Raw genomic sequence first — 14,195 nt, forward strand, 5'->3', positions numbered from 1 at the left:
GCACCTATTTTGGACTTTCGAGTCTTTTATTCAGGAAGTGCCTCTGTTCCCCGTGTCTGATATCGTGCTCCAGGGAACCCCCTCTGATGCTGCTGAGAAGGTGGTGATAGGCATGGGCCCCCTCTTTTCGGCTTTCCTGAGCCTTGGCTCAGGTGGGAGGCAAGATGGCTGAGGGGGTGAGGAGATGGAGGGCAGAGGAAACCAACGTTTGTGCCTCCAGTGACTCGCTCCCCTGTCCTTCCTCATAGCCGTGCCTACATTGCTTCTCAGAAAGTCCCAGTCATGAACTCTGCTGACATTGTCACCCTCCTCTTCCTTTCATTGCCGCAACAGTGGACACGTCATCACCCCCTTCTCAAAAGCTCTCCTGCCCTTGGCCTAGTCCTCTTCTTGCTGTTCGGACAGCGGGCTCCTCCCTGACTACTTTCGTTCCTCCCGCCTACTGGATGTAAGTGTTCTGTGAGGCTCTGACCCCAAATCCTGCCCTCTCATCCGCTTCTCATCCCTGGGGGCCCCGACGGCACGCCATGGAGAGCTTCACCAGCACTTCCATGCCCAGCGGAGGCTGCTCCGCTCACGCTCAGCCTCTTTCTGCAGCCCTGGACCCGTGTTCCCACGCCTGCTCCGCACAGCCCTCTGCTTGCATGTTCCTTTGACAGCTCACGCTTGGCATGTCTGAAATCAAGCTTTGGTTTCCAGGAAGTGATCATGAGTGCCAGAAGACGCTCCTAGCAGATTGTGTTTTGGACTTTGAGGCAATATGGTAGACGGAGCTGATGGGGAATAAGCCCCTCCCTGCTCCAATCACACAAACACAAATAAATACCGGATAAGATACAACCACGTTAAAAACCAAGACGCAAAGCTGAACCAGCAGCCAAGAGAGGGGAGTCACCATGTGCTACAAATAAAGCATGCTCTCAGAGCAGCACCGTGAGCACAGCTGAAAGGAAACCGCTGTGTCTCGTCTTGGCGGCTGGCACTAGGGTTCTCGTGTGTGGGCGGACTGTCTAGGTTGCGGGCCCCCTGCACATGGGGGGCTGGAACTCAGCTACCCACAGACCTGGAACCCCTCAAGTGTCACCCATCAGAACGTCTCTGTCCAGCCTGGGGGAGCCCCTTGAAAGCATGAGTACAAAATGTCACCTATGGGAAACTGTCACCCAGCCTGTACCTCAGGCAGCTGTGGAGTCTGAGGACACAAGACCTGAGATTGTGTGGGGACCCGAGGCCAAGCAGTGAGGGGGAGTGTCCCATGGAGAGTAAGAGCATAGGCTCTTGAATCAGATACCTGGGCTCAGCCTCAGACCTGCCTCTGTGGTAAGGATTAAATGAGTAAATATATGAAAAAATGTTGAGAAATGTGTCTGGCACATCAAAAGTGTGTTGGGTGAGTATTAGCCGTGGCTGCTGCTGTTAGCTTATTTTCGACTCTTCTTGACTGTTCTTGAGTGAGCCGGGCCCGGTTATCTCTGACCTGAGATCATCACCATCTTTGGGCTGCTCTCGGTGCTCCTGGTCTCTCTGACCCTTCCTCACACCACCGCTGGAGTGATCGACCCAGAAGAGCTCCAGCGTCTTCACTTTCCTGCTCAAAGACTGCTTTTCAGACTCTGCCACCTCTTGCTTGGTTGGGGGCTCTGTGCCCCCCACTCCTCCAAAGTGGGAAGTTCGGACCTAACCCTGTGAACGCTATTCTTTAACCTGCCATTTGAACATTTCACTCACCACTCCCCGTTTTGTAATAGTGCATATATCGTCAGCCAGTTTTTAGCCATCATTTGGATTCCTAACCCTGGACTCCGGTGATCCCTGAGTGTCAGGGGAGACGCAGAGCTGGGATAAGAGGATCGGTATGTCTCAGTAGGTGTTTTGGGGGGGAAACTTGTGTTGGAGAGTGTGGTGCTTAAAGAGTGCGCACAGGTAGTGAGCCTATAGCAGAGCGTAGAGGACACAGCAGAGACATTTTGGCAATGGCAGCAAGTACCGAAAGGTTTCATACCTACCTCACACCTACTTCCTGACGTCAAAAAACAAATAATAAACCTTTCCACTGTGGCCAGTAGATCGTCTGCCTCCACCAGCAACATAGGCCCGAGTCACGTGCGGAAGAGATGCAAGAGTTGGCTGAAGGAATTTCCTTTTCGTCCATGGCCACAGTCAGCTCATTCTTTCCCCCTTTGACTAGTAGTTGCTGTTCAGGCTTAGCTACTTGTGATTGGTGCCCTGGTAGCAAGTTGAGTGGAAGTGTCAGAAGAGTAGAACAAGTAGCCAAAACGGTCATGATATGTCCGTGATTGCCAAATGGCAAGACTAAAAACATACTTTGCCAAGTGGCAAGTTTCTATCTCTCTACGCCCTTTCCAGTCTTTTTAAAATTATTAATTCTTTTTTATTTGAGTGTAGCAGACACACAGTGTTAACATTAGTTTCAGGTGTACACCGTAGCTATTCGAGTTTATATATTATGCTGTGCTCATCACTGGTGTGGCTGCCATCTGTCACCACAGAACCCCGTTACAGTGTCATTGACTGTCTTCCTCATGCTGGGCCTTTTATTCCTGTGACTTTCTCATTCCATTACTGGAAGTCTGTATCTCCCACTCCCCTTCACCCATGTCGCTCACCCCCTACCCTTGTCATTTCTGGCAACCATTAATTTGTTCTCTGTATTGATAGGTTCGATTCTGCTTTTTGTTTCTTAAATGTTTCTTCATTTGGTTTCTGAGTCCAGTCATATGGCAGTTGTCTTTCTCCGTCTGACTTGTTTAACCTGGCATAGTACCCTGGGGGCCCTCCCATGTTGTTGCATATGGCACGACCCCATCCTTTTTATTGCTGCGTAATATTCTGTTGTATATTAATACCTTATTGTCCTTACCCATTTGTCTGCTGATGGACTTTCAGGTTGCCTCCATATCTTGGCTATTGTGAATAATGCTGCACAGTAGACATAGGAGTGCAGTTACCTTTCCAGTCTTGTCCAAAGTAACATTTCTGCCAAACTGCAGCTCCCTTGGGCATCCTTGTGCATTCCTACCTCCAGGCCACTGCTCGTGCCTTTTTTTTTTTTTTTTTTTCTTTTGGCCTTGAGGGCCTCCCCAGCCCTGTCTCTGCTGGTTGAAATCCTTAGACACTTATTTCTATGACTACCTCTCTCTGAAGGTCCTCTTTCCCATAACAGAGTTCGTTCTCTCCAGAGCCCTCTTATATTGTTTCTGACCCTTCCTGTCTCAGCTAGCCTTTTTCATTGTTCAAGCAGGTTGGACAAAGGGAGACACACATTGGATACCTGACTCCTTACCTACCCACACCAAGTCTGGAGCCAGGATGGGCCCTTCGCAAGCTTCCATTTGGGGATGAGTCTCAACCTTCTTTTTTTTTTTTTTTAAGATTTTATTTATTTGACAGAGAGAGAGAGATCACAAGTAGGCAGAGAGGCAGGCAGAGAGAGGAGGAAGCAGGCTCAGTGCTGAGCAGAGAGCCCGATGCGGGGCTCGATCCCAGGACCCCGGGATCATGACCTGAGCCGAAGGCAGAGGCTTAACCCACTGAGCCACCCAGGCGCCCCGCGTCTCAACCTTCTTGCTCTACTTTGGCGGCTTTGTGAGAATGTCTCCCTGGGTTACTAGGAGCAGAATTTTTAAAAATTTAGTAAAATTATTGGAAACACATGGCAAAAGTTATCCTTTAAGATTATACATTATGTATGTATGCATGTGAGTGCATGTATATATGTGTGTGTACATGTAAACTGTTCAAGGATAATGTTTTTAAAGGGTGAACTCACGGGGTGCCTCGGTGGCTCAGTCGTTAAGTGTCTGCCTTCAGCTCAGGTCATGATCCCATGAGCTCAGGTCCTGGGATCGAGCCCTGCATGGGCCTCCCTGCTCAGTGGGAAGCCTGCTTCTTCTTCTCCCACTCCTCCTGCTTGTGTTCCCTCTCTCACTGTATCTCTCTGTCAAATTAATAAATAAAATCTTTAAAAAAATTAAGAGGTGAACTCATGACTCATATAGATATAAAATGAAAACTTGCAAAGATTTTAAGTCATTAATTAGAGAGAACCAGTAAAATATTACAACCAGTGAGATATTATCAAAAGAGAATCCAGAGTACTAGACTTCTGTAGTTACACAAGGAATGCCAAAATAGTTTTTAAAAAGATTTTATTTATTTATTTGAGAGAGAGGGAGAGAGCACAGGCAGGGAGAGTGGAAAGCAGAGGAAGAGGGAGAGGCAGGCTCCCCGGTGAGCAGAGAGCCCAGTGTGGGACTTGATCCCAGGCCCCTGAGATCATGACCTGAGCTGAAGGCAGTGGCTTAACCCACTGAGCCACCCACGTATCCCAGAATGCCAAAATAATTTTTTCAATGGCTACAAAACTAGCATTCCCAGGGTGATAATCAGTGGCATTTCTTGATACATAATTTGCCTTTCTGTGGACATGACTACATTTTCCACAAGTTAACTTCTGTATATAGAGTTTCAGAAGGCCTTCGTCACAGACAAATGGGGATAGACAGCCGTCATAAGGTTCCCTTATCTTACTTATGACAGGCTCCATTGCGAATAGTTTACATTAGATACAGGACTTTGTAGCTTAGTTATTTTTCAGAAACTGATCGTTTGAATCAAAAGAGGTAAAAATGACTTCTAAGTGCTCTCGTTTTACTCCTTATTCACTCCGTACTCAGTCTGCTCGATCCATCGGTCCATAGAGTGCCCACAGCACTAAAAATTCTTTCCGTACCAACAGTAGACACTGGAATTGAAATAGAATTTTGAGCCAGTTTTAACGTATTTGGAGCCACAGACTTTTTGTTGAAAAGCATTTCCACATATCAAGAATTGTTATTCTGTTGGAAAGCATTTCCACGTATCAAGAAAAGTTCTTCTCGCAAGGCGAGGGAACAAGATACCAATGTCCTCATAAAGAGGATTTGGAGGGACTTTTTTCTTTTTCCTTCCACGGAAACATTTTCCAGATTTGAGCTATTTACCAGATGAGGGAAGTTTTCGTCATTAGTCAAATGCAGGTGCCACATGCAGATTCTCAGAGCATGTGTGATAAGGGAAATTTCCAGAAGCAACCTATTTGACCAAGATTTGTGATCTTCCTGGTTTTTGACCCTGTGGTTTATGATTCCCGTTTATCCCATGCAGCTGACACTTGACATCATGAAAATTGTGTAATATCACTCTCCTGGGGCTTGATTTTTACTTTGTAATTTTAGTATACTTTGCCTCTATGGTCGCAGACCCTTTCTCAATCCTAATTTTGTATATTTTTGCTTTTTGCCCTATTTTAAAGAAGGTTTACCTGTTTTGTTGGTATAAAAAGTAGTTTTGGGTCTAATTATCATTTCTATAGGCTTGGCATTCAGTTTAGTTTTGGAACATACCAGTTTATAATTTTATCTACTAATCGATTTCTCTTACTTATCCCCTACCTATTTTCCTAGCTTCTTGAGTTGAATGTTTAGTTTATTTATAATCTCACTTGTTTTAACTTGAAAAGAGTTTAAAACCATGCATTTTCCTCTCAGTACAATTTTGGCCTCAATCGCATAACTTAACATATGGTTTCTCATTGTTTGTGGTTTGTAAATAGTCTGTAATTCTGGCTTTTATTTTTTTCTTTTACCCAAGAGTTATTGGAGTTTTCTAAATTTTCCAAGCATTTGGATTTTTAAGTTATCATTGTTAGTTTTTCCATTCTTTTATTCAACAAATACTTAGGCATTGTACTCTCTGCATTGGGAACTGTACCAGATTCAGGAAGTGGCGGCGTGAACACAACCAGCATGGCTGCTGTTTGCTTCATGGAATTCGCTGTTGGCTGAGGGAGACACATGTTAATTGCACAGTTAACCCCAGTCATTATGAATTATTGTGGAAGAAATTCAGGGTGCCTCACGGCTTCAGCTTTGCCAGAAGTGAAGTTGCCTATTATATTTAGTAAACTCTTTCTTGATCCTATCTTCTTTTCTTTTCTCTTCCTTTTTTTTTTTTTTTTTAATATTTTATTTATTTATTCGACACAGAGAGAGATCACAAGTAGGAAGAGAGGCAGGCAGAGAGGGGAAGCAGGCTTCCTGCCGAGCAGGGAGCCCGAGGCGGGGCTTGATCCCAGGACCCTGAGCTCATGACCTGAGCCAAAGGCAGAGGCTTAACCCACTGAGCCACCCAGGCGCCCCTTCTTTTCTCTTCTTTAAGATTTTAGTTATTTATGCGAGAGAGAGCAAGCATGCACAAGCAGGGGCAGCAGCAGAGGGAGAGGGAGAAGCAGGCTATCTGCTGAGCAGGCAGCCCAATGTGGGACTCGATCCCACGACCCTGGGATCATGACCTGAGCCGAAGGCAGACGCTTAACCTCCTGAGCCACCCAGGCACCCCTTGATCTTATTTTGTTACCTCTTTTCCTAAGCATGAGTACTTTCAGTATCTGTTTGACTATGTCAGGCAAGTAATTAATTTTCTTGTATATAGTTTTGGTCCCTCCTTCTTGAGGCTTCCCTTAAGGTCTGAAATCTCAAGGACCCTCAATTAGTATGAGGTTTCCAGTTTATGGCTCTAGTTGTAATAAAAGTTTGAAACATGCAGGAATAAATCCTGGTTATTTTTTGAATAAACAAACTCTACATTTGAAAAATAAAGTCTTGGGACGCCTGGGTGGTTCAGTCGGTTAAGCATCTGCCTCTGGTTCAGTTCATGTTCCCAGGGTCCTGGGATCGAGTCCCACTTTGGGCTCCCTGATCAGTGGGGAACCTGCTTCTCTTTCTCCCTCTGCTGCTGCTGCTGCTGCTGCTGCTGTTCTCTCGTTCTTTCTCTGTGTCAAATAAATAAGTAAAATCTTTTAAAAAATTAAGTCTTAAAAGAATTTTTTTCAGCATACTACATGCATATTAATTTTAAAAATCACCAAGTACAGAAAGGGTTAGTGAAGCAACTAAGACTCATTGATCCATTCCTCCATACCCCATTCCCCAGAGGCAACCACTTAGAGTTATTTAGTGATTTTTTCTGGTAGTTTCTGTCACATTTCCACTGATGTGTTTTTGCTACAATTTCCTGATCCATTCACTTTAGGTAATAATTGGTGACTTCCTTGTATGATGGATGCTGGTTTAGTTTTCTCGAACTACCTTCTTTCTTTCTTCAAAAACACTCAGTTACTGGGGCACCTGCGTGGCTCCACTGGTTAAGCATCTGACTTTTTTTTTTTTAAGATTTTATTTATTTATTTGACAGACAGAGATCACAAGTAGGCAGACAGGCAGGCAGAGAGAGAGGGGGAAGCAGGCTCCCCGCTGAGCAGAGAGCCCAATGCAGGGCTCGATTCCAGGACCCTGAAATCATGACCTGAGCCGAAGGCAAAGGCTTAATCCACTGAGCCACCCAGGCGCTCCAAGCATCTGACTCTTGATGACAGTTCAGGTCCATCTCAGGATTGTGAGTTCAGGCCCTGGGTTGGGCTCCACACTGGACATGGAACCTAATTAAAACAACAAAACAAAACACTCAACGTTACTATAGTTAAATCACTCTTGTTAAAGGAGTATTCGGTGTTTTAGTTAGTAGGAGTGTGTAAATACGCTTCTCTGTAGAGTCAACTAGTAAACTATGAGTAACGTGTCCTTCCTGGAACACCATTTTGATTCCCTGGAATTTCTAATTCCCTTAAAAAAAAATTCTTACTCTAACTATCGTCTGTCTACCAGATAAAATATGTAATGTTACATAATACAGTATTACAGTGTTACATAATTATAATAGAATATTATAGTATAGTATATCTATTACAGTTTTATGGTATATCTAATATAGAATAGTGACTATATAATGTTACATGATAGATGTATAATGGGTGGCATATCTGGTAGATTCACATGCACATATATACATATATAAACTATTACATATATTTTACCAGATTTTTTTTTTTTTAAAGATTTCATTTATTTATTTGACAGAGAGAAATCACAAGTAGGCAGAGAGGCAGGCAGAGAGAGAGGAGGAAGCAAGCTCCCTGCTGAGCAGAAAGCCCGATGTGGGGCTCGAACCCAGGACCTGGGATCATGACCTGAGCCGAAGGCAGCGGCTTAACCCACTGAGCCACCCAGGCGCCCCATATTTTACCAGATTTTTATAAAATACATTTGACCCTTGAACATCATGGGTTTGAACTGCATGTATCCACTTACATACAGAATTTTTTCGATAAATACGGTCCAGTGCTGTTTATGTATTTTCCCTTCCTCACGATTTTCTTAATATTTTCTTTTCTCTAGCTTTCTTTACTATAGGAGAACAGTATATGATACATATAACACACAAAATATGTATTAATTGACTATATTGTCAGTAAGGCTCCTGGGCAACAATAGTGTTCGTAGTTAAGGTTTGGAGGAGTCAGAAGTTCCATGTGGATTTTTGACTGTGTAGGTGGTCAGCTACCTAACCCCTGCATTGTTCAAGGTTCAACGACATATATATTATATATTATAAATATGTAGTTTTTAGATTATTTTATTTATTATATAGAATCATATTTTATAGTATGAGACTTTTACATAATACATAAAATCTTAAAAGTATTTTATTTATTTTTTTTTTTATTATGTATAATAAATGGATCTTGGGGCACCTGGGTGGCTCAGTGGGTTAAAGCCTCTGCCTTTGGCTCAGGTCATGATCCCAGGGTCCTGGGATCGAGCCCCGCATTGGGCTCTCTGCTCAGTGCGGGGGAGCCTGCTTCCTCCTCTCTCTCTGCCTACCTCTCTGCCTACTCGTGATCTCTGTCTGTCAAATAAATAAATAAAATCTTAAAAAAAAAACAAAAAAACAGATCTGTTTCCTCCCCCAAACAAATATGCCGTCCTAGCAGGTTTTCTACTGAGCCTTCTCCTTCTCTGGAGACTTCTCTTCCAGGGCTGACAGTGTGTGAGCCAGTCACTCTGAAGTCCCGTTGTTGTCGTTCCAGAGCCTCCATTTACTACTCCCGGATTGATTGGATCCACCGTTTCCTGTATCCCATCTCTTCCTGTATTTGGTTTATTCCCTTATTTTGCTAGAGGAAGTTCTCAAGTAGTTTTCAAATACATGCATGGGAAATAGATGTTCTGAGTCTTCCAGCATCCTGAGCACTACTACTCAGAAATCTGATGCCATCCCAAATTTCATTTGTGGGCACAGAATGGAGCAGACGAGTCAAGTTAACCAGATCCAGCCCTTCTGGATGTGTGTGTGAATGTGTGTAGTTGGCAGGGGTGGGGGAGACATGGTGAGGGGATTGGTAGGATGTATGTCTACAGAGGCAAGGTTAACAGAGGGAGGTGTGACCTGGAGGAGCCTGGTTTTAATTTTGGGAAGCATGCAAATGTGGCTGTCTTTGGTTGTCTCCCTCTGCTAAAGAACCCCAATTGTTGGTTTGCAGTCAGTGTCTGGGGTGATTTTCAGGAACATCCCACAGGCCTCTCTAACCTCGTATTGGCCTGGTCCTGTCCATCTGTCCATATCTAGGACACAGATGACAGGCTGATCACCGACGCGATACCACGTGTAGAGGCACTCGACGGGCTAGGCAGATAGGCTGGGCCTGGCGGGGGACATGGGCAGTCCTCCAGCCGGGTCCAGAGAACCAGTGGTGGAAACATTGGGGGGCTCAGCTGCAGGGTGTGAAGGTAACTGGGATTGTTTGACTGTTGAATGAACATGGCTGATTGCCAAAGAATTCTGTGGGGTTCTAGGTTGCATTTAGTAAAGAAATGACCTCCCGGCCAACAGAGGGAGGAGTCTGCTCAGGCTTACAGTGGGGCAGGTCACAGCTAGAGTGTCTGGCTCTGATCTGCATGTATGTTGTTCTGTAGTGAATTTCTCATCCCTAAATGTTCATCTCAAATGCTCTTCTCTATGCAGAGCTTTCCTTGATGCTTCCCTTGCCCATAATTTATTTCTGATTTGTCTGGATTTTTGGTCTCTATTTGCTTACGGCGTTGCTATAATATAAGTCCCTCGTCTCTGTCGAGTCGTATTCCTCCAGGATTCTCAGACAGGTCCTTCATCTCTGTGCTGTTGGACCTGCTGCTTCTGGCTCCGTCTTTGTCGCTGGGCTTTGTAGAGACCAGATGAGGCGTACGTCACGGCGTACCAGAAACAAATGGGAGGTCTTGTCATTTCCTGTGCATTTGTTCATGTGAGTCTGGGTAGCAGCTTTAGACTCGCAAGCCAGTTAAGCAACTGTTGCCCCTCGCCTCTGTGCAGCATTTCTGCTTTCATACATCCTGAATGTCTCAGTGGGGGAAAAAGTCTGCTGTTTACTCTCCAACTTCTTCAGCACTGGGACCTCTTTTTTCAGCTATTTCTTTTGCCCTTCTTCCCTGAAGCCCTTCCGCAGTCACTGCTTAGCTGGGCCATTGTACGGCTGCATCCTCCGTGACTCTGGAGGCTGAGGGTCAAGGATGTGGGCAGGGCCTGCCTGGAACAGTTTGGGTTCTCTGATGCACCAGACGTGGCCTGAGTCTGGGATTTGCAGACCCAGTTCCTAGGAACTGCACTGTATTTTTACTAAACCCAAAGGCGTTACTTGGGTGCAAAAGGCCTACTTCCCCTTGTGCTGGACAGTGACTGTTCCACTTTTCCATGCTGCATGACGGGACAGTTGGACGCTGGCCTGCTTAGTCTGATGGGTGTAGCAGGGCTGCATTCCCACATCCTTGCACTGACCATCAGGACCCCAATACCAGGCTTGACCAACAATGCCCCATGTATCCTGCTGTATCAGCCATTGATCTCAAATCCCAGAGGCCCTGGGCTCTGGAAGCTAAAGCTAGGGGAGCTCCCAATATCAGCCACATGCTGTGCCAAAGCCAGCCCTCTCCGAGTGACCCTCCCCTAAATCCTCTTGCAAAACCACATCTCCCAGCCTAGACTCCTTTCCCTAAAGCCATTTTATTTAAGGGGCCTTCTTGCCATTTCCTGGTACTGGGTCTTAACCTGGGACTTGCAGGACAACCACAACATGAGTCCTTAGCATCCAGTCTAGAAAACCAGAAGTTCAGATTTCTATTCCTTCCTTCTAAGAAGGCTCCTTAGTTACAATGGCCATTCCTCCCTGGGTGCCCAAGCTTTACATACTGGTTATCTCAGTCATAAAGGATCGTCCCCCCGTAAATGACTGCCTATGGAGAAGAAGCTTTGCTTCTCTGGATTAAAACACTGTACCAAGTATAAATATGACACGGCTGTCAACTGCAGGGCATGTGGGAGAGCCTGGGTGGGAGAGGTGGCCTGCCTCTGGGCACAACACGCACGAAGGGACCCTGTCAGATCTCCTGGGGCCTTCGGCATTTTGAGGAAAGAGCTAGAAGCTGTGGACGCAGGGAGAGACCTGATGTAGTGGTGCAGAAACTCTGGGGAGCCGTTTGTGTGGAATGGGCATCACTCCGTGAGCCCCTTGGTATTGCGGGATCTGTGCACCCATGGAGGCAACTACCATTCAGGGTGTCATGGCGTCATTTAGAACTGTGGACTAGGTGGCTTTGGAAGATATCTTCCAAATGTGAGATTCCGTGACAAGTGACAAAATCGAGGCCATGAAACTTTTCATCTCTGCACGTAACAGCCTCTTAAAATCTTCAGTTGTACCCAGGACTTGGTACACCGCAGACATGTCATTTAGGACGTTTCCCTCGGTCTTTGTGCACAGTTCGCCTTTTTTTTTTTCCTGGTTTAATTCTCTTCTCTCTCATACTCTATATATTTTCTTCTCACTTCAGCTTTTGAATCGAAAAGACAAGACCACTTTTGAGAAATTGGACTACCTGATGTCTAAAGAAGATAATTACAAGCGGACCCGGGAGTATATCCGAAGCCTGAAGATGGTTCCCAGTATTCCCTATCTAGGTAGGAGTCTGAATTGGCTTATTATTTATTAAGAAACCTGCTCAGTGCCAAATTAGATGTTTTTACAGTTTCTAGTTGAGAAATTTCCAGAAGCAGCATGGGCAGTGGATAAAAAGGTAATTGGTGAGGTCCTCGGATCAGAACAGGCCTTTGATATTTCCCAAGGATGGGAACCTTGCTGAGCACCAGGAAACAAGGGATATGGTACTTTTATATAAGAAACTTGTGAGTGAGTAGTCACCAGCCTCCCCAGCCTCCCCAGCTCAGAAGGGTGACAAGACTTACTGGTTCATCCACATCCTTGTGAACTAGTGGAACTCAGGCACAAACTCCTCTGTTCTGGTTCCCTGGGCATTATTAACATATTTTATAAGATTTGTACCAACAAAATTATAATGATTATTGATTTTTCTGATTAGAAAATAATACATTTTCATTGTAAGGGATTAGGGGAAGAAAATTAGTATTATTTGTCACCCCCTGTAGATATTTTCAGTGTTTTGCATCATATCCTCTCATTTGTTTGGGTGCATATAAAAATCCATAAATAGCGAACATTTAATGTCATTACCTGTATTTCAGTACTATGTCTCAATCCCATTGCATGGATTTGCCAAACTTGCATTTGCTAACATTAATATTTAGGTTGATTCTTCATTTTTGTTATCAAAATGTTGCAGCAAGCATCCTTACTGCAAAAACCTCTTGCATATAGTTAAGATTATACCTTACAGTAAATTCTTAGAAGTGTGATTATTGGGTCAAAACATATGCAGAATTTTGCCTTTTTGGTATGTTTTCAAAATGCTCTCTGTAGAGACTGTAGCAACTTACATTTTTATTGCAAGGGGATAAAATGATCTGTTTTTCCTAGGTAAACAAATACTGTGTATTTTCAGCTGTGTGGGTTTTTTTTCTTTTCCTTTCTCTCTCATTTTTTTTCTTTGCCAATTTGAGAGGTGAAAAATACTTCTTATAGTTTGGGTTTCATGCTAATGCTAATTTCATGAAAAAAATGTGTCTTTTTATGACCTAAAAATAGTACTAATAATAAGGAAAATTAAGGTTTAATAGAAGTGGCTCCCTAATATTTTCAGAGATCTAGTGTTAATTTTTTGGAGGTATATATTTATAGCTTACAGATGTCTTCCATGAACATTGTTTTCGTTTTTTTAAAGATTTTGTTTATTTATTTGACAGTCAGAGATCACAAGTAGGTGGAGAGGCAGGCAGAGAGAGAGGGGGAAGCAGGCTCCCTGCTGAGCAGAGAGCCCAATGTGGGGCTCGATCCCAGGACCCCGGGATCATGACCTGAGCCAAAGGCAGAGGCTTTAACCCACTGAGCCACCCAGGTGCCCCTGAACATTGTTTTCTAATACCCCCCTTTTTTTTTTTTTTTTGGTGTTTTTGAGAGAAAGAGAGAGAACACAAGCGGGGGGAAGGGCAGAGGGAGAGGGAGAATCTTAAGGAGGTTCCATGCCCTGGTTGGAACCCAACATGGGGCTCAGTCCCATGACCCTGAGATCATGACCTGAGCTGAAATCAAGAGTTGGATGCTTAACTGACTGAGCCGCCCCTGTTTTCAAATTCTTTTAAAGTCAGTTTGGGAAATTTAGTTTTTGTAGAAAATTGTCCGCTTGACCCAAGTTTATAAAATTATTTGCATAGCATTCTTTTCCTCATTTAGTCTTTTTTGACCATAGTTTTATATAGTATTCTCTTATAAATTTTAGCCTCCGATGTATGGATGCTTGTATTTGCTTCGCATTCCTGATAGTTTGTATTTTTGTTTTCTCTTTCTTTTTTTCATTTGCTTTGTCAGAGCTGTGTCTTTTGGTCTTACCAGAGAATTCGACTTTGTATTTATCAGTCATGGTGTCCTTCTACCTTCTAGTTTACTATAGTCTGTCATCCTAAGGTTGCTTTTTGTCTCCGCATGTCAGCACCTCCGAAGTTGAGATGCATCTTTTAATCGGCTGCGAACAAAGCTTGTGACGTTGTTTAGTTGGCAGCGTTTTTCCGAGTGATACATAAGATAACTGTGGTTTATAATGATGTCTTGTATTTGATGAAATATGGAATTCTGCTTTTGTCCTTTATCGTTCATCTCCCCTGTTTTCCTTACATTGTTTTGTTATTTCTGTTAATTGACTCGTGTGTATGAATATTTCTCTCTCCACTTTAATTTGGAAAATAGTTAAGGGCGTCCATTTTGCTGTGATTGCTGCTACAGGCTCTGTGACACGGTGTTCTCAGTGGTGTTCTTGGAATGTTCTGTGCTTATGGTT

General features: G+C 44.1%; 1 protein-coding gene across 15 annotated transcripts in view; it reads left to right on the plus strand.

Annotated features, from left to right (window-relative positions):
- Positions 1–14,195, plus strand: part of RALGPS1 (Ral GEF with PH domain and SH3 binding motif 1) — a 275,034-nt gene that overhangs the window by 114,422 nt on the left and 146,417 nt on the right. For all 15 annotated transcript variants that reach the window (XM_047701132.1, XM_047701131.1, XM_047701141.1 and 12 more), the window contains one exon: positions 11,781–11,907. In XM_047701132.1, coding sequence (XP_047557088.1) covers positions 11,781–11,907 — 127 coding nt within the window. The remainder of the gene's footprint in view (positions 1–11,780; positions 11,908–14,195) is intronic.

Source organism: Lutra lutra, chromosome 13 (assembly GCF_902655055.1).
Source record: "Lutra lutra chromosome 13, mLutLut1.2, whole genome shotgun sequence".
Lineage (NCBI taxonomy): Eukaryota > Metazoa > Chordata > Mammalia > Carnivora > Mustelidae > Lutra > Lutra lutra.